The 21750-nt window shown below is 35.6% G+C and overlaps 2 protein-coding genes across 5 annotated transcripts; both read right to left on the bottom strand.

The window, feature by feature from the left end:
- Positions 1-5731: 5731 nt before the first annotated feature.
- LOC106754462 lies at positions 5732-21217 on the bottom strand. Of its 4 annotated transcripts, XM_014636475.2 has the most exons (7): positions 20606-21210; positions 19485-19562; positions 19091-19125; positions 18940-18995; positions 6441-6536; positions 6225-6301; positions 5732-5996 (listed from the first exon to the last, which is right to left on the bottom strand). In XM_014636475.2, the coding sequence occupies exons 1-6, from the start codon at positions 21020-21022 to the stop codon at positions 6246-6248; spliced, it is 738 nt and encodes a 245-aa protein (XP_014491961.1). In that variant the 5' UTR covers positions 21023-21210; the 3' UTR covers positions 5732-5996; positions 6225-6245. The 4 variants fall into 4 exon arrangements, with proteins under 4 accessions (XP_014491961.1, XP_014491964.2, XP_022633682.1 ...); XM_014636478.2 differs by lacking the exons at positions 5732-5996; positions 6225-6301 and adding an exon at positions 18417-18459 and having other exon boundaries at positions 20606-21217; XM_022777961.1 differs by lacking the exons at positions 5732-5996; positions 6225-6301; positions 18940-18995; ... (1 more) ...; positions 19485-19562; positions 20606-21210 and adding exons at positions 11638-12040; positions 12121-15489.
- LOC111241134 lies at positions 11155-11542 on the bottom strand. The gene has a single exon (XM_022777962.1). It carries the CDS (start codon positions 11518-11520, stop codon positions 11179-11181), a length of 342 nt encoding a protein of 113 aa, XP_022633683.1. The 5' UTR covers positions 11521-11542; the 3' UTR covers positions 11155-11178.
- Positions 21218-21750: the final 533 nt, after the last annotated feature.

The raw sequence follows: 21750 nt of genomic DNA, 5'->3' as shown, positions 1-21750 counted from the left end.
TAGAATAGTTAAACCACGAGTCCCCGACCACGGCACCAACAACTTGTTAAGACTCCGGCAAGTATACCAAATCGTATCAAGTAATAATATATATATATATATATATATATGTATATATATATATATATATATATATATATATATATATATATATATATATATATATATATATATAAACAAAACAAAAACAAAAATCAAATCAAAGTTAATCAATAATCACACTATTAGAATAGTTTAACCACGAGTCCCCGACCACGGCACCAACAACTTGTTAAGACTCCGGCAAGTATACCAAATCGTATCAAGTAATAATAAGTGGTAAGACCAAGTATCATTTCCCTAGAGACTCATAGGCCTAGACTTTCATGTGATTTCTTGATTATTTGAGACTTAAATAACAAAAATTAGGGTTTGTAGTGCAAAAAACGAAAATTAAATATGCATGCAAAGGTTTGATCAATTGACCAAAAAGATAACGCAGTTGGATGATGTATGGATGAATGGTGTTGTTAGGGTTTCCGACTTATCTTAATCCACTCTCATATATTTACGAATTCTACTTTATTCTACTTTCTTTATTAATGTTAATGTCACTTTCTAATTTATCCTAATCTCAATGTTTTGGTGAAGAGAGCCTACTCCTGATCACTAGTTTACAATGTCTTGTCTCCCTAGCAATTATTCATGCATTACAAAATTCGCACAGAAGCTTAAAGGCAATCGGTCCTCTTATCCCTATGTCTAGGTAATATTGCTCCGAGAGAATTCCCTCATGTCTAGATCTATTTATATGTATCCATAAAGATATAATCAAAGATTATGTTATTGAATAATGTCTTAAACAAAGCATGCAAATATAATGGAGGAAAAACTCTAACAATTAATAGAAGAAAGCATATGAATAAAGCAATAATTCAATATTTGAGAGTTTTAATAGGTTTACATTGTTTCCCCAACAACAATGGAGGTTTAGTTCACCATAGACATGGTGAAACTAGATGAAAATAATGAAAGAATGAAAAGATAAACCCTAGATTTGATAAATTGGAGCTCCCGCATCCAAAATCCACCTCCGAGGGGTGAAGAGAGTGTTTTTGCGCCTCTTTTTGCCAAAAGATGACCTCTAAGGGTCGTACAACTCTATTTATAATTCAGAAAAATAACAGAAACTGGCCCAAGTGTTGACGCTTAAGCGTTTGGCAATGTCTCTCTTGAAGAAGCTAGCGCTCAGCGGTAGCTGCGGTACTTAACTTCCCCTCAGCGTTGGCGCCCAGGCGTTGTCCAGAGAAATCCTTCCACAAGGTTGCGCTCAACGGTGGATTTGCGCTGAGCGGTGCCTGCGATTCTTTTTTTAAGCACTTTTCCTTCTTCTCTTGACTCCAACTCCATCCTACTTCAGCTTCCTTCATTCAATTCATGTAAATTCCTGCAAAAACAAGGGAAACCAAGCATAACACCAAGAAAACCACCATTGACATTCTTATTCTCTAACTTAAGTAAAATGCATGATTCCAAGCTAGTTTCCAGGTCATAAAAGGTGTGTTTTGTATCAAACTTAAGTATACAAATAACGGTTTTTGAATCGTTATTAGGCGGCAGCGGCGGTGGTCGGACAATGGTGGCGGTGCGCGATGTTGCAGCGGAATCGAGCCCCAAGATCAAGAGCTCTGACACCAAGTTGAAAATAAGACTTATTTGATTATTCTCAATGATAAAAAATACATTCTCATACCTTCTATTTCTAATAATCTAGTTCTCCTAAAAAGGGAAATAGGGAAACTAGGAAAACTAGGAAAAATAAAATAAAATAAAAGATTATGTATCTATTTCCTCTAATTAGGAAGATTCTAAAGATATTATCTCAAATTAGAACAGTAAAACTGGTTGGTCTTCAGTTGACTGCTTGGAGACCAAAATTGAAATTCATATTAGGATGTGTCACGGATGAGCTTGTAACTGCTTTAGTGTCGTGCAACCTGTAAGATAATATCAAAAATATAGGCGAGACCGTTCGGTCAAGATATAATTGCTCTAGAGTCTTGAGACCTACAACATAATATCAAAAATATAGGCGAGATCGTTCGGTCAAGATATAATTGCTTTAGACCTGCAAGATAATATCAAAAATATAGGCGAGACTATTTGGTCGAGATATAACTGCTTTAGAATCTTGTGACCTGCAAGATATCAAAAATATAATTAAGACCGATCCATATTAGGAAGTAAGCTTATAAATGCTTTACTTCCTTGCGACCTTTTGCTTTTCACCATCAAGCCAAGCAAATGTCAATCACCTTCTCTTAAATGCATCCACAATTGGAGCTAAGGATTGATTTTCAGATGATGCATCCACTTGGCTGTGCTTAGAAAATGTTTCCTGGACCCTGTATATAGTTTCACGCATTCTGTTCAGCTCCAGACTTGGCCTTCCAACCACAATAGCATAATACCATATCATTGTATCATAACCAGCACGAGAATAGTCGTGAGGATCACAACCTAGCTCCATTGATGTCACATTCCTTAGCTGTCGAAGCTCTTGCATGGTGAACCACAGGTTTGACACCAGGGTCTTTAAGAAATACAATAGCCGGTGCAGATTCCACCCCAAATGCTCCCTTTGACTCTTCTTCAAAATTTTGAAGCTAGAACTAAGATCAGTTTCCTTTCGGAGTTTCTTATATTTTAAATAACGCCACCCTGTCGGATTATTTATTGCACTAAAAATTTTCAGTGGGTTGCACTTAATGAAGTGGACCTGCTTTAAAGATGAAAAGTTGATGAAAAGTTAAAGTAAAGTTGCCAGCCACAAGGCACGTCAATCTTTTAAGATCCAAAACTTGAAACCGTTTAAATATAACTTTTCTGTTCCCGTGACGCTGGAAACATGCTTTAAAGGCCCTTGATATATATATATTTCTTTAAGATATAAAATTGTCATTATGATACATATTATCATATATAACTATATAATAAATGATTCGGTTACCGTATATTACGAATTGCACCAAATAAATAACAAGGTATCAAAATTGTCTTGAGATTTTAGATAACTATCTCTAATACAATAATCTCTTTAACTATTTTAATCATATCAAAAAATGTTTCGATTACAATAATTAGATAACTTTATTTATATATTATATTATATATCAGGTTATAATAATATAATATAATATATATATTTTTAATATATCATATATCATATAATATATTATGGATTATATTATATTATATATATTTCGGTTATAATATATCATATATTTCCGTTATAATATAATCATTATAGATTATATTATATTATATATATTTTTAATATCTATATAAAATAGTTGTTGTCATATCTATTATCAATTAAATATTTAGTTTTTATTGTGGTTTATAGTAAAACTCAAATAATGTAATGAAAAAATAATTTTTTAATATTTATCATGAAATTTTACATGATGATTTATTGTGATGTAACTTTTGTTTTGTTGAAATTTGTCAAAGTAGTAATGTGGAAATTGAGCGTCAGTCTTGATTCCTCGTAGCTTTCATGAGGATGTTGCTCGGACCCACGGTGATATCTTTGATTATTTTATTCTCTGCTAAACTATTAATCCAATCACTTAAACACTGACTCAATTACGACCCAATATCATTTAACCTGATTTGACGAGCACTGAACCTGGATAGACCGATTGGTCTTGGATGCTAACCGTTCGGCTCAGATATCATACTATACGCAAACTATAAAAAATCGTAAGGCATCTAATTAAAAAAAAAAAATTATACTGTGTATATTATTTTAAAAACTATTTTCAATAATAAAAAAAAAAGAGTAAACACCTGATGAAAACATAAAATGTATAAATTACACTTTTATTTAATATTTAGAAAGATTACTAAATTACGATCGAAGATTTGGGATTTTTATTATAAAAAATATTGAAGCTAGCAATCATAAGGTTGCTTAACTTTTTTTTTCTATATGATTATAATCGACTTAACTTAATCACGTAAAAAATATTCTCCCATAGATAAGCATGCACTGGAGGAGACAAACAATCAAATCATAGTATTTTATTTTTCAACATAAAGTAAATTGAATTTAATTTATTTTAACATAAGTGGTATGGAGATATTTAAAATTAGATCTCTTACATTATTCAGATTCTTAAGTATTAGTTTATAACAAATTTATAGTTTAATTGATTTTCCATCTAATAATATTAAATACGTACTGATTATTAATACATACTGATTAACATAAGTACTGATTATTTTAATTATATTCTTAATAAAATTTCTTTTGTACCGATACATCAGACTATCAAATTTACAAAATGTTCCAAAAGAGAATTTGGTTCTTAGGTGGTAACACTTTTTTTTCAAGATGATTTGTATATTAAATCATCTGGTAAATAGATCTATGCTTAATTTAATCTTATAAAAATAAGTTTGGAACAACCCACTTATATATTATATATTATAATTTTATTATATAATTAATTTTGCAAGATTTCTAACGCATTTATTCATGTTTAAAACTAAATATTTTCAACATGTAATTAGATATATGAAATAAAAGAATAATTTAACTAAAAATAAGTTTTAAATGACTCATCCACCATTTAAGTAAATAAATTTATTTATATTAAACTCAATTTCACATTATAAGACGGAATTCGTGTTTATATATTCATCCTATAGAATCAGGTCAAAGATAATTAATTTTTAATTAGAGATACACTTTTGTGTTACATTACCTTGGGTTCAACTCTCCACAACTTGAGCTCTTTAGATTAAGGTTTGTCAATCAATTTGGACAGTCCAAAAAATAATTCCGAGCCTGACTTTAAAAAGTAAAGTTATCTTTATGTGAAATTTCGAAAACCTGAAATCAATGAATAATTTAAAATTAGCAAATGATATATATATATATATATATATATATATATATATATATATATATATATATATATATATATATATATATATATATCAAAGTCTTACAAAATACTAAAATAAAAAATAGTTCAAAAGCATAAGGGAAAATATTCATGAAAATAAGTTTTTTTTTTTCATAATTCCTTACTCATTAAAAGGTAGGTGTTGAAAAAGATTCAAGAAAAAGATTAAACTGTATTGCATTTCATCCCCAAGGGAAAATAAATTTAATCTTAAAAAAGAAAATAATATGATCTAATTGGTTTGTTTTGGAGAGAATAACGAAAAATATCCTATTAGTTATCATAATTATATATGTCATAATCTGTGATTAAGCTTGATTTATATTTTAAAAACTCTTCATTTTGCCCTTTATTCATTATGTGTATTAAGCTTCAATAGTTTCATTTTGTCTTCCTTTATCTTTATCCGATGTGGTGCTACCCTTCCATATCAAGATTTTGGAATAGGAATTAGTTGAAAATCAATATTTTGTAAATCTTGAAGGTGATACCTTGCTTAGTAAGTATTTCTATTTGTTTTTTTAAACATAACTGAGTTTCTAATTTTAGAGTTTTTCTTATTGTATAATCTAAAAGTTTTGTGAATTGAATAATTTGTAAAAGTATGTAAATTAGTGTCTTTTCTTAACTGTATAATCTAAAACTTGAAATTAATATTTCAAATTACACAATTTAAAATACAATTTGACTTTTCAACGTGTTTTTGAATTGTATTATTCAGAGTATTAATATTTCAAGTCTTTGAATTGTATGATAACATCTTAAAAAGCCTCACATTGAATCCAAGCACCTTTATTTCCCCTAATCATTTTATGTAACAACAATGAAAGGAAAAATGAAGTAGCATTCTGGTACACCAAATAATACAAGTGTGACCTGAGAAACATCACTGTCAAAACTTATATTACAATTGCAATGTTACTCTGCTCAACACACTCTTCTCTATTCACTGTGTGTCATTCATTGTGTCTTCAGTAAAATGGAAAATACAAGCCAAAGCCTGTTCTTTAACCAATTAAGATTTGTGTTCAACCTAGGCACCTGAAAATGCAATGCCAGTTTCAGAAAATTACTATAGGTGGACATCATGCAAAAGAAACATCTAAGTAAAACAGTTGCTTAAACTGAACATGTGTCAAAAAAGCAATGTTCCGCCATCAAATCTTGTACTACTTTATAAAGAAAGTAGTAAATGCATTTAATGTCTTCAAAAAACTTAACAGGCTTAACCGTGTTCAACTCAAAATTTGCTAATTACTTCACACCTACCAACATGTTATAGCTGTGAACTCAGTCTACATCTTTAATTTCAGCTTCAACATCAATTGCTCTACCAGAATCTTTTTCTGCCATGACAGAAACAACGGCACACACCATCACCAACAAAGATTAAAGGTAATAAAGAGAGGGCAGATAAGGGAGATCTTTGCATTTAAGCACAATGTACTTTTAAGGGTAAAAGGAAACAAGCGTTGCGAAGATTACCATTTTTAGAACGGGTGAAATTATTGAATGCTTGTCCAAATGTTGTAGATTGGTTTGAAAACTTCACTGATTCCTTCACAAACTCATTTTCAACAACTGATATCAAAACAAACTTCAACTGTGAGAAAGGGTGTAAAGCATTTTAAGCTACTAATTTCAGAACATCACATGAAACTTATCTCACAAAAGAATATCACTGCCTCCCGTGCAATTAAATTCATCAGAAAAGTAAAGGATAAATGGCAAAAACAACAAATCGTTTGATAGTTAGAAACATTAGCATTGGCAAACCATTCATCTTATTTTAGGGTGGCATGTCTACTGCAACCTGTAGATTTTCTTAATTACATATTGATAGGTTTCTATTCAAGAAACCTATAGAAACTCACACTAACACACCCCAAAGAACTCAAGGGAAATGCTGTATAACCTCTCTTTGTATTATCAACGGTAAAGAATACAAAGTACACGAATGATGAGAGTTTAACCTCCTCCTTACGGGACTAAAGAATTCCTGTCAGACTAGTACCGGATCCAAAAAAACCCTTTTACAACTAAACCCAAAACCCATTTATACAACCCCTTCCCGCCTTTCCTAACTGCCAAGGCAATTAGGCTATCTAACGTTTCTTCTTTCATAGACAAGTAATCTCCTAACATTACCCTTTCCTCCTTCAACAACCTTGTCCCCAAGGTTGAACTCAGGATATTGATCCTGAATAGTCACCTTGTCCTCCCATGTTGCGCCCTCTCTGCCACCTTCTTGTCACTTGACCAGGACTTGCTGCACTATCTCTTCCCCTGCTGCCTTTGTCTTCTCTCTAGAATTCTCACCGAGCCAATATGTTGGCCCTTCTGCTTGCAAATCAGCTGGGAGATCCTTCTCTATTTTCTTTTCACCCACTGCTTTCTTTAGTTGGGATACATGAAAAACCGAATGTATCCTTGCTGTTTCTAGCAATTGTAATCGATATGCAACTTTTCCCACTTGTTGTACCACCTTTGAATGGCCCAAAATAATGAGCTGAGAGTTTGGGATGCAACCGAACGGGCATATAAGATTGTCTATGGGGTCTAATCTTCAAGTAGACCCAGTCCCCCACCTTAATATCCGCTTCTTTCCTTCTTTTGTTTGCTTGGTTAACCATTAAATCTTGGGCTCGATTCAAATGGAATTTAACTGCTTTAGCGCCTCATCTCTTGTCATTAAGTCTTGGGGCCACTAGATCCACCGGTGTCTCTCCTGGAACAAATCTACTCAAGGATGGTGGAGCTCGGCCATACACAATTTCGAAAGGGAAACACCCTGCAGCCCCCTAATAACTGGTATTGTACCAGTATTCAGCCCAAGGTAGCATCGTATTCCAGCTTTTGGGTTGCTCCGAGCAGAAGCATCTCAAATACCCTTCCACAATTCGATTCAAAACCATCGTTTGACCATCTGTCTCTAGATGGTATGCCATGCTCATTTTGAGCTGAGTTCCTTGCATCTTAAAAAGCTCTCTCCAAAACACGCTTAGGAATAGAGGATCCCTATCACTAACAACTGAAACAGGAATCCCATGCAGCCTGACTATTTCCCTAGTAAACACTTCGGCCACGATTCTAGCTAAGTAGGGATGCTTCAGTGATATAAAATTGTCGTATTTGCTCAATCTATCCACTACCACCAAAATTGCATCATATCACTGGGACTTGGGCAACTTCACAATGAAATCCATACTCACCTCCTCCCATATTGCCTGGGGAATAGGTAAAGGCTGTAATAATCCTTGGGGAGATGCAGCTAACACACACTGCTACAAACTTCGTGATGGTCTTCTTCATGCCCATCCAATATAAGGATTGGGCTACTTTTTGCTGCCTGTGTGTCGTGATCCTTTGTTCTAGTAGGTACTTCAAGTTGCGCTAATCCGTTTATACAACAAACCTTCGTCCAAGCAAGTATGGCCTCCAATGTTGGATGGCCATCACCAAAGCCATCAGCTCCTTTTCATAGATAGACTTACTTAATGAACCCTCCGACAGAGCCTTGTTGAAGAACGCAATAGGTTTCTTGTTTTGCGCCAGCACAGCCCCTACCCCTCCCCCTGAAGCATCACATTCCACATGGAATTCCTGATTAAAGTCGAGTAAAGTCAAAACTGGTGCAGAGGTGATGGTTGTCTTCAGTGTTGCCATGGCCGTTCTAGCTTGTTCAGACCACACAAATTTACCCTTTTTCAACAATTCTGTTAAGGGCTTTGCCAGTTTCCTGTATCCTTGCACAAATCGCCGGTAGTATCTTTTTAAACCCAAAAAACCTCTCAAGGCTTTCAGGTTTTTCGGTTCTTCCAAATCCAACACTGCTTTGATCTTCTCCCTATCCATCTCAACGCCTCTTTCTGAAATCTGGTGGCCTAGATATCGAATTTGCTGCTTCCCAAATTCGCACTTGCTTTGGTTAGCCACCCAACACTCATGCTCTAATAACTGCAACACCAATTTCAGTTGTTTTAAGTGATCATTCCATGTGGGGCTGTATACTAGAATGTCATCGAAGAAGACAAGCACATTTTTTCTAAGGTATGGCTACATCAAGCTATTCATTGCGCTTTGGAACGTGGCCGGCGCATTGGTGAGGCCAAATGGCATCACAAGGAATTCAAAGTGGCATTGGTGTGTTCAGAAAGCAGTCTTGGGAATATCTTCTTCTCCCATCCTGATCTGATGATAACCCGCCTTTAAATCTATCTTGGAGAAGTATCTTGCCCCCTTTAATTCATCCAGCAACTCTTCTATCACTGGTATGGGGAATTTATCGGGGACGATAGCTTTGTTTAGGGCCCGGTAATCCACACAGAAACTCCAGTTGTCGTCCTTCTTCTTCACTAAAATCACCGACCTAGAATAGGGGCTCTTGCTTGGCCTGATGATCCCTGCTTTCATCATATCCTCCACTTGTTTTTCAATTTCTCCCTTCATAAGGTGGGGATATCAATAGGGCCGAACATTAATGGGTTTCACCCCTTCTTTGAGTAGAATACGGTGCTCCATATCACAAGGTGGGGTAAACTCTGTCTCTCCTGAAACACTCGATAGTGTGCCTGCAGCACTGTTTCCAGTTCGGCTTTCTGCTCCCCTATCAAATCATCAGACCACTCATCGTCCACCTCTTGCTCCACTAGGCCCAAATCCCAAACTAGCACCCATGACTCAGCATCTGTCAATTTCAATAACGCTTTGGTTCAACCAGCTATCGGGACAGAGTTGGATCACCTCTTATCGTGACCTTCTTACCCTCCAGGACATATACCATGGTCATTTTTCTCTAATTTATCATTGCTTCCCCAAACTTAACTAGCCATGCAATTCCCAGGATGACATCTACACCCCCCAACTCGAACACATATAATTCCTCCTCCATCGTGGCTTCTACAAAGCTTATCCGAACTCCCTCACAACGTCCCCTGGTAACTTTCTTGTGTCCATCCCCGAGACTCACCGAATATGGTGGTGTGTCCGTTATAGTTAACTTCAATTCCTCCGCCACCCTCCGACTGATGAAGTTGTAGCTGGCCCCACTATCTGAGTACCACCACTCTTCGTTCCCCAATTTGCCCTATCATTTTCATGGTTTTGGGTGGTGTCAACCCCTCTGCTGAACAAGCCGACAATTCCATAGACTTCGGATTTTGGTCTCTTCTTTCTTCTACATCGTCCTCCTCATCCTCCGCCAAAAGTAACACTAGTAAGCTTTTCTCCGAGTAGCGATGTCCGGGTGCAAATAGACCCCCACACCTAAAGCTTCGTCCTTCTTCTCTTCTCTTAAGGAACTCAGGGTAAGGTAAGTTTTGTACCATTCTTCCTCGATTGTCACCTCCTCCGATCGTGCTTCCTCTCGCACTACTCGCCGTCAACGCTCCATCTCTCCTGATGGGTCCATTTCCCTCTGTTCCACATGACTGATTCATTGACTGACGATCGGACTTGCCCCGTACAACAGTCTCGTCGAACGCGTCTTCCACATCACGCGCAATCCTCATCGCAACCATCAATTCTTGAGGATCTTGGATACGAACCTGTCCTTTAATGTCTTCTCATAGTCCAGCAAGGAAAAACCCCAACGCCAGTTCCTCCGATAATCCAGGGGCCTGGCCCATCAATATTTCGAAATTCCTAACAAACTCCTCTACTGTTCCGTCTTGTCGCAGCATCGCCAGCTGCTAAAACATGGTCCCTCTGAACCCTCCTCCGAATCGATTAATCAACGCCGCTTTCAGGCCCGACCAAGAACAGTTCTTGGCTTTGTCTTTCCAAAATCTAAACCAATAACTCGCACTACCTTCCATAGTAATGTATGCGAGCTCCACCTTGTCCTCCTCCGCCACCTTCTAAATATCAAAGAAGCGTTCCGCTCTATTAATCCAACTGAGGCTCCAGCCCTTCAAACACCGGCAAATCCACTCATTTTCGCCAATTTTGTTGTATCCCCACGTGATCGCGTCTACCTTCGTTGTCATTCACTGAACTCTTACCCAAGGTTGTCAAACTCGAGAGTTTACGTAAACTCGTGAGAGTTTAGTAAACTCGACTCGTAAACTCGTAAGAGTTTACTTTGTATGAAAAACAAATATAAATAACATCCTAATTCAAATAAGATAACAAAATTATATAAATTGAAATACATAAGTTCATAGAAATATTGTTCATAAAAATATAATGTAAAACATAAATTGAAATGTCAAAGTCTCTATGCCTAATCCTCTAATCCTCTAATAATGGCATCATCATCTCCATCATCTCCATTATCATTCTCATCTAACTCTTCCTCTGATGAATGTTGTGCATCCTCATTGTTCCCAAATGTTATGTTATCAAGATCAAGAGCATCTAGAACATGATCTGTTGTTGCTCCATCTAAGTAAACATTTTCACTATCATTTTCACCTTCAACTTGATCAATCTCAACAACATCATCTGTCTCTTCAGCTATCCATTCATCATCTGATTCTATGTCATCAAATGGAAGAGCTATAGATTTTCGAATTTGTCTACTTTTCAGCTTGGAGTTATACATCACATAAACTAAATCATTCATCTTTTTTTTATGCAAACGATTCCTTCTCTTGGTATGAACCTAAAATGAAATATAATATTTTTAGTGAAGATATAAACATAATAAAGGAATTTATAAATTAAAAATAATTTAAATTACCATTTCAAATGAACTCTAGTTACGCTCACATCCAGAAGAACTACAAGTCAAGCTTAGAATTCGAATAGCAAACCGCTTCAACTCCGGAGTTCCATCACCAAACATGTCCCACCATTCCCCAGGATTTAACTCTTTCCTACATTCTTTTGCATCTTCCATTCCAAACAATCCTCTAGCATTATGAAATTCAACAATTTGTAAATTAATTTTTCTTCTTTCTGCCATNTCTGGTANCAATCTTCTCATGCAAAAATACANTCCTTCTTTCACCTCTCCACCATCATCAGATCTAAAGTTAGGTTCATAGTGGAAATGAGGGTTTAGAAAATAGGCAGCTGCATGCAAAGGCCTATGAAGTTGATTATCCCATCGAGCATCAATTATTCTCCAAACCTCTTCATAACTACATCANTCATGCTATATCAGAAATAATCTTACACATAAGTAATTAAACATTGAATGAGTAAAAGTTTGAAAATTTACCTCTTTTTGATGTTGTTAAAGTTAGACCTAATCTTTTCTTTTGCACAGTCCATCTCTTCATAAATGAAACCCATTGCGGGTTTTACATCTGAGTCCACTAATCTTAAGACAACCATAAGAGGGGCAGCAGCTTTCAAGCATGTGGAGACATTCTTCCAAAATCGACTATCTAATACTACATGTGCTACTTTTCTTCCCTCTTGTGAAGTTCCAAACTTGCTTGTCTTCCATTCCTCAGAGCTGAACATGGTCAACAACGATGCCTTCAATTCATGAAGACAAACAAGAGTTAAATAAGCCGTGGCAAATCTAGTCACACCTGGTCTTATAAGGTCTCTACCTTTAGTAAACTTTTTCAATAAGGAAATCAACATTGATCTCCCATAAATGTAAGTGGTAATTTTTCTTCCCTTCTTAATGGTCAATTCATGGACCTTCAAATTTTTTTCAAAATCTTCGAATATCAAATCAATGCAATGTGCTGCACATGGAGTCCAATACAATTTTTCCCTCTTTTGCATCAACAACTCTCCGGCTGCCTTGAAATTTGCAGCATTATCAGTGACAACTTGAACAACATTTTCTTCTCCAACAAAGTCGACAACATGATCCAACATTTTAAAAACTTTATCAGCTGNTTTTGAAATGTCTGAAGTGTCAAGTGAATAAAGAAAAACCGTCCCTCTAGGACTATTCACCAAGAAGTTGCAAATAGAACGTCTTTTTCTATCCGTCCAACCATCAGACATAATTGTACATCCAGTTTTCTTCCACTCCTCCTTATATTCCTCAAGATTTGCATCTGTTTTCTTCACAGCTTGTTTCAAGAGCTTCTCTCTAATATCATGATAAGATGGTGGTTTGTATCCAACTCCATACTTACCAATCATTTCACACATCTTTGCAAATGNTGGATTTCTAATTACATTAAAAGGAATGGCACTGGTGTAAAAGAATTCAGCAACTTGAGCATCAACTTCTTCTTTGTATCCTTTTTTCATCATTTGATTTATAGTTNCTTGAACTCCCCCCTTACTAGTAGTAGCAACTTTTTCTTTTCCTTTAAAACCNAATACCCTGTGTNCTCCTTCAAGACTCTCACTTTCTTCCTCGTCTTCACCGATATTTATCTTTCTTTTCTTTAATGAAGCATTCTTAGCTTCTGCAACTATTTTTATCATCAAAATTTTTATTTCATCCGGAACAGAAGCACAAGGTTCTGAATCTTCTCTAGTTCCAGCAAGATGATGCTTAAATCTAAATATGCCTCCACTTACAATCTTTGAGCAATAGTTGCATTTCACTTTTCTTCCATTACCATTAACATCAAATCCATGTTTCCATCCAATATCAGATCGATTTCCCGGAGCATTTTTACTTCTACTTCTAATTGATGATGAAGATACACTTGGATTAACTTCTCCAGAATTTGATGCGTTTCCCGACATAGTGAGATAAGCTTTTTCACTACAAATATAACAAATAAAATGTCGAAAAGTTTAAAAATATTGTGGAAGCATAGTTTTTTTANCAGTCCAGGGAACAACACTTTATTTTTGAAAAAAATAAAAAGAATGATGCACTGAATTGTAAAGTGCCCGTAGCATCAAAATCAAAATAAAAAAATAAAAAGAATAATGCACTGCAGTATTGTAAAGAATGATGCACTATAGTGCTGTAATGATGCACGTGCCCGTAACATCAAATTCAACTAGCCAGCAACACTTTATTTTTGAACCCCACATAAAATTATTAAAAAACTATTTGTTGCAGACTTGCAGTGCCCGTAACATCATGAAAATAAATANANTNANANANGTTGCAGTATGCTGCAGAACCCGTGAATTGAAAGTACATTTGCAGCAGTGCCATAAAAAATATACTTATTCAAAATAATACATTTGCANCAGTATACTTTATTTTAAAATCAATAAAAAATAATACATGTTNCAGCCTGTGAGTGCCAGTGCCAGAAAAAGTTTTTAAAATATACTTAGTGCCCGTGAACCAAAATTAGGGGTTGCACACTTACAGAACCCAGACCAGAACGATGAGAAAGAAGGCGCGACGGAGGCGTGGTCGAACGTCGACTTCAACGGNGCGACGGAGGCTGAGTTCGAACGTCGAGATCGACGGTCGGCGGACTGCGAACCTGATGAACGAGGAAGCGGAGGGCGAGATCGAACGAGATAGAAGCGAGAGTGCGAGAAAGAAGATGAACAGTGCAAAATCAAGATGAACAGTGAGTGAATGTTTTAAAAAACCTAATCTGATGCATCCTTAAAACGTAGTCGTTTTCTGTTTTCGATTTTTTTTTTCAAACTCGCGAAATCGGAACCAAACTCGCGATTTTAGGCGAGTTTAGCGAGTCAACAACCGAGTCTACCGATCCTACTCTAAAAACGTGTTTGCTTACGAGTTAACTCGAAAGCATAGTCTGAACTCGTAAACTCGACCGAGTTAACGAGTTAACTCGCGTTTTCGATAACCTTGCTCTTACCCCCTTCAGAATTCTTGTTGTGATTGTTCGTTGGCCCCCCCCATTATCCTCATCAATTGTTGCTTGTCGCATCGCATAGCCGCGGTCTCCGCCTTCACCCCTCCATCGTGACATCAAGATTCTCCAATCTTCCCTCCGTAGTTCCCTCCATCATCGTCACACGCCACTCTTGATCCGGCGGGTCGGAACAAATGATAGGTTTCTATTCAAGAAACCTATAGAAACTCACACTAACACACCCCAAAGAACTCAAGGGAAATGTTGTATAACCTCTCTTTGTATTACCAACAGTAAAGAATACAAAGTACATGAATGACGAGAGCTTAACCTTCCCCTTACAGGACTAAAGAATTCTTGTCAGACTAGTACTGGATCCAAAGAAACCCTTTTACAACTAAACCCAAAACCCATTTATACAACCCCTTCCCGCCTTTCTTAGCTGCCAAGGAAGTTAGGCTATCTAACGTTTCTTTCTTCTTTCATATACAAGTAATCTGCTAACACATATGGTCCAAAATACACCGCTAATTGAAAAATTTACACAAGAACAAAATGTACCAGAAGGTGTCGTTTTGACAAATTAGTTTTCACTTGAGTGGGAAGAAATCCACAGTCGTCAATATTAAACAGCTAAACTGGACTCAGATGTCTGATCAAAACTGAGTTGCATGGATATGGTACAAAACCAGATATGGGTAATCTTTAAAAAATGGAAATAAAGGTAAATTAACATAAAACATAACATAAATTGAATAAGATACAAGTAAATTATGTGATAAATATCTATAATACTCTGACTGAGTAGGGAAATTAAAATGGAAAAGTTGAGAGCAAGGGGAGTGATAACGGTTCAAATTATGCTTGGTTTTCCCATGATTTGACAGGATTTATCAGGAATTGAATGAAGGAATTTGAAGAAGATAAAAGTTGGACTTAAGAGAAGGTGGAAAAGTGAAGAAAAGAAGAGTCGCAGCCACCGCCGCCGGTGAAACCACTGCTGAGCGATGTACTCCCCAGAGAACTCTCTGTCAGACGCTCAAGCGACACCGTTGAGGGGTGAATTCAAGTGTCGACCTCACCGCCGGGCGGTGGAACCTTCAGGGAACTCTCTGGCCAACGCTCAGGCGACAACGCTAAGGGGTGATATCAAGTGCCAAACATACCGCAGGACAGTGAACCCACCGCCGGGCGGTGTACTATTGGACCTGGGCTAGTTTCTGCTTCGTTTTAATGAGTTATAAATAGATTTGGACAACCTAGATGGTCTATCTTTCGGCAGAAAGGACGCAAAAATACTCTCTTCACTCCTTAGAGGCGGATTTTGGATGCGGAAGCTCCAACTTGTCAATTCCAGGGTTATCTTTTCATATTTTTCATTCTTTTCATATAGTTTCACCATGGTTATGGTGAACTAAACCCCTTTGTTGTTGGGGAAATGATGTAATCCTATTGAAACTCTCATATATTGAAATTCTTGTTTTATTCATATGCTTTCTTTTATCAATTGTTAGAGTTTTTCCTCCATTATATTTGATGCTTTGTTTAAGACATTATTCAATAGCATAATCTTTGATTCTATCTATATGGACACGTATGGATAGGTCTAGACATGAGGGAATTCTCTTGGTAGCAATATTACCTAGACATAGGCATAGGAGGACCAATTGCCTTAAGCTTCTGTGCAAATTATGTAATGCATGATTAGTTGCTAGAGAGATTAGACATAGTAAACTAGTAATTAGGAGTAGACTTTATTCACCAAGATATTGGAATTAGGGAAATTTAGAAAGTGGCACTAACATTGATAAAGAAGTAGAATTAAGTAGAATTTGTAAATATATGAGAGTGGATTAGGATGAAATCATAAACCCCAACAACACCATTCATCCATATAGTTCAACTGTCAATTGATCAATCTTTGCATGCATGTTTATTTTCGGTTTTGCATTTAAAACCCTAATTTTCGTTTCATCAAGTCTTAAGAAATCAAGATATCATACGAACGTTTAGGCCTAAGAGTCTCTAGGGAAACGATACTCGGACTTACCATTTTTTATTACTTGATACGATTTGGTACACTTGTCGGACTCTTAACAAGGAGATCCTTAATTTTAACTTAAAAACTGTCATTGGTGGTGTTCCTACCCGGTCCAATAAACATACTAAAGAGCACAAGACTCATTAAGTCTCTTCATTTTGAAACATCCCAAACCTAGGTCTACTGGGACAATATCCACATATCATGACTAATCTCAACAGTTTAATATTATGGTTATTATTATGTTATTATTAACTACTCTCTCATTATACTTGAGGTAAGTATTATTCTAATGGGAGCATAAACCCACGGCCCATGCTGCTCCTATAAATACAACAAGTATTCTCGAATAATACTCACTTAATAATCACTATATTCACAAAGATCCTAAACTGTAGATCTTCCCCTACTAAGCAGCAAGGAATTCCATTCCAACCAGCTAGAACTCTCAAGACACCTCTAGCATGTTGCCACTTGTCCACAAATTTACGCTTAAGATCCCGGTAAAATCAGGTAGGGAGATTATATAATTAGGACTTAAATTGCAAACCTAATTATACATTAAGTCACACGTAGCCTAATTAGAATCACACACAAGTTGTGTAACCACTTTTTCAAATAATACTATAATAGTAATTTTGATAAGTGTTAGCAAAATGATGAAGATGAAGTTTTGATGATGTCCAAATCAAGTCAAGAGAAATGAAGATTCAAGAAAATCCTTTGAAGACTTGTTTTGCAATGGAAAGCTTTTGTAATAATTGTAGTTTGATGTTTAAGACTTAGATTTGTAGTAGATTTTGATTCTTGTACCTTCATACTTTATATTTGCTGTTCAGAATAAAAAACGCACAGTTTTAATCGATTAAATCAAGTATTAATCGATTAAAACATTATAGGTGCTAAAAAATCAACTGGCATGGAAATAATCGATTATTACCTATTTTAATCGATTAGTTAATCGATTAATTCATAGAATAATCGATTAAAGATAGCTGTTGGAGTTTTCTAGTTTTTGAAAACTAGCCGTTGCACTTATTTTAATCGATTAACAGTAATATTAATCGATTAAAAGCGTTAAATGGCCAGTTACGAAGAATGAAAGAGTTTTTGCTTGAGTCTATAAATAGGCTCTCTTTATCCATTAGCAACAACTCTTCCCTTGGGCTAAAATACTCATAACTCTTTGAGAATTGTGTGCTCTTGCTCAGCTAAGGAAACTCTTGTCTGTGGTGTTGGTACACTGCTACTACAATGACGGAGGAATAGCTGGTTCATCCTTGGTGCATCTGAGGAGGTGTGTGGAAGAGGATGATCCTTCGTGAAGTATTCAGAGGAGGTGTTTCATCCTTCATGAAGTATTCGGAGGAGGCGTCTCATCCTTTGTGAAGACTCAAAGGAGATGCAGGTTCATCTCTTGTGGTATCAAGAGAGGTGGTTTCTAAACTCTTACAAATTGTTTCTTTGTGAATATAGTTTGTAATTATTTTGTGATTATTGAACTGTTTATCTTGATTTGGGATAAGCGACTGGATGTAGGATTGGTAAGATTCGAACCAGTATAAAAATCATCTGTGCAAATTTCTCTCAACCTTACTCTTTTATTTATATTTATTATTTGCGTAGTAAGATAAATTGAGTAGAAATTAAAAGAAACACGTTTATATTAAAACCCCTCTTGGTTTGTTATTCCATGCAAACCATTCCGCTACAGTCGTTCTGACAATAAGTACTCAGGTGTATCCAATGTGTACATACCAGATACAAATTAGAATTGAAATGAAGTACCCCAGGCTACAGACTGTGAAGAATAATAAGCAAGAAGCAACAATCAGAACTGATAAATCAATCAGCTAAGAGAGTATTTACGGACCAAGGTATACAAGAAGGTACATAAATAATAAACCAAAGGGATAGATAAAGTAAAATTGTCCGGAACATCTAAAGCATATGGAATATTCTAGCACTTATGCATGAAAGAAAACGAAATAAAGTAACTACATCAATTAAGCGAGACACGATGTAAATTTAAGCCAATAAGAACCATGTAATGTCGACAAAAAATATAGCAAATAGTATCAATAAAACACAATCATCATCTGCCATGCATGACACCCTTTCAAGTCTTAATCATAGTTTAAAATGAAACTAAAAACCATACCAGGTATGGCATGTAACAGTCCGTTAATTAATAATCAAAGATTTAGTTTTGTGTCATACTGACAATGACAACACACTGAGAATAATTAATGGACAGACAAGCAAAGTAATCCATTCTTACCAGAAAAAGGTTGACCACAAAAAGGGCACAGCTGCAAATCATCATTCAGAGAAGATCTGAAACAAATTATTACAAATTATAAAGTAGAGGTGGTTAGTGGGATTAATACAAAATAAATCATCACTAACTAGCTTAACAAGATGAATCTTACTTAAAAACCTGAAAATCATTTCCACAATTTGGACACTGCATATATACAACAAATAGAAACCCAGTCAGTACAGTTACAAGTCACCTTAACTACTTCTCAATATACTATGCATTCACAGTAAGTGGATAGACTAAAATCAATAAATTGATATCAAAACAAAATAATGAAAAAAGCTAGTTTGACATCAAATAATTGAGCATTTAAGTTTCCACCTTAAAACCTTTTAAAATAAAATTCTGTACAAATCCTCTAATGGGGGAAAATGGCTTCATGCTTAAACATGGAAGTGTGCAAAAGCAATACAATAAAGTGACTATAAGCTAATATCTCACAGATTATAAAGCACAGTTAAAAGAGAAAGAAATTTCAGAGTTAAATTTGGAAGAATCCTCACAGTGCCTTGCATTATATCTCGTCCTGCCCACCAGAGGAAAGCACCAACACCTACTATTGGTATTAACACTGCAATGAGCTGTAAAAGAAACAGAAAAGGAGAAGAAAAATTAAATCAATCAGTTCATTTATTTGCAAGTGCTAATTTCTCAAAATTACATTTATTGGAAGATACTGAGCATTAAGGGCCTCCAAGGGATTAAAGGACATATCTTTGAAAAGTATTTTACATTGAACAATACATCACACAATGTTTTATGAAATACTGACAATAATTGTGTCTTTTTATGCAGGTGAAATTTAAGAAATGATGTGAAAGCAGCAAATAAGAACTTATCTCTACGTCCCTGGACAGGTAGCATGGTCTTGCATTGGTGCACTAAATTTGTCTCAGCCAACCTAGAAGACTAATCATTAAAATAATCATAAGAGATTCTAGACTGAGAACCTGATTCTTTTTCCAGGTTAAACACTAAACATGTTTGATCTGATCATGTAACACTTCTACCAGGGCTACGACAATCTGACAACCAAAACACAAAAAGTCTAACAGCATATAATTATCATTTAGTGAGCTGGAGCACCTAACAAAGTATTGAAAATTATCCTTCGCCTATTTCTAATTTAATTGCCTATCCAAAAACAAATTGCCACACTGTTGTGTCTATCTTTTTATTGGATGTGTTAGACTAGAACAGGATTTATAACACATACAATTAAAACATGGGAAGAATGGTGTAACCGAGAAGCACCAGGAAAACGGAAATTCTATGAGGAGTGTAAAAGTTTCTATCAAGAAAACCTATTTAATAGACTCTGCCATAATAAATTACACAATTAATCAAGTTCACTGATATTTGATTCCTCTGTTACTCATTCTATCTTGTTGCTTTCTTCTTTTAAAGTGGTGTGCAAATGCGTTTAGAAGAACATTTCCAAATATAGGATGATAAAAGCAGCAAGATGAGCCTTGGCACAACCTCAAGGTTTCTAAAGGATAACTCAAAAACAAGATCGAAAAAAAGAACCTATCATATACAAATATAATATGCCCTTGAAATTTCCATATTTGAAGACAGCGATAGAACAAAAGAAACCGAGGAAGAGAATATTGAACAATACCCAAATGGAGACAATAGCATCCAAAATCCAACCAAGTTGTCCAGTCACAGAAAGGTAAGTCAGTCCAACAGCTAAAGCAATATTTCCCAAAAGCCGAGCGGTGGCACCATCATCTCTTCCACCACCACCACCGTTGAAGCCAAACCCCTGATTATTCCTCACCGCCACCATTCTGTTTTCCCTCTTGGAACCCTTATCTTTCAACAAAACCCCATTTTGAAACACTGCGCTTCCCAAAAAGCACAAGCTCTCCCTGCCCTCTCTTAGTTTCAAGCTATTCCCACTAAAAGAGCCAACCTTTGCTTCCATCCGAGAGAAAGGGAAAGTTGGTCTCTTGTATATGCCATCATGGAAGAACTTGGGCTTCAAGAGCGAACATTTGATAGAGAATTGTACAAGTGTGGTCATGGGAAACATAAGGAAAAGGAAATGTAATGTGATGGACTTAGAAAAGTTGTAGACATGATGAAATTAGAGGCTTGTAGATAATATTTTTATTGAGTTTCATGACTCATGTCCAAGTTGAGTAGTAAGAGGCTTGGATTTTCCTTCACAAGTTCTTTCTTTCAAACTCCAAAGAAGCGTTGCCACGTTAGCTTCCAGGGGCCCTTCAACCACATTATCTTCTTTGGTTACTAGAGAGCTAGAAATCCCCACGAAATCGAAACAAGTTTTCTTTCTTCGTTCCGATAGCTTACGTTACTTTGTTCGTTTTCCAAAAAATTCTATCATCTTATGTTAGTATTTTTTTTTTTTAATCAGCAATAAAAAAAAATATGAATTGTAGAGCACTTGGATGCTCCAATCCTTTTACACATTATGAAGCAAGACAAATAGTTCATGCCTAAAAATTTTATGCACATAATCAAACATATATACTAGTTCTAAGTAAGAGAAACTTGCATTAAGAACTTTATTAGTAATACAAGTTTATGCCTTAACTCGACCTAGATTAAAGATCTCCACAATATCTTACACCTTAATTCGAAAGATGATGTTAATTATGTGTCCAAATAGTACATACTATAGTAACTCATACATTTCCATATTGTATTACCTTTTATACTTAATTAATATATTATTGCATTATGATCTGTTATAATAATTTCAACTCATTTATCACATATCTTTCAAACGTTCCCTAT

The sequence above is a fragment of the Vigna radiata genome, unplaced genomic scaffold (genome assembly GCF_000741045.1).
Source record: "Vigna radiata var. radiata cultivar VC1973A unplaced genomic scaffold, Vradiata_ver6 scaffold_216, whole genome shotgun sequence".
In the NCBI taxonomy this organism is placed as follows: domain Eukaryota; kingdom Viridiplantae; phylum Streptophyta; class Magnoliopsida; order Fabales; family Fabaceae; genus Vigna; species Vigna radiata.
The sequence above is the reverse complement of the archived record's forward strand: the minus strand, read 5'-3'. Positions and strand labels throughout refer to the sequence as shown.

Excerpts from the sequence above, each read along its gene's own strand:
- LOC111241134 (XM_022777962.1), bottom strand. The coding sequence starts at position 11,520 with ATGAATGATTTAGTTTATGTGATGTATAACTCCAAGCTGAAAAGTAGA.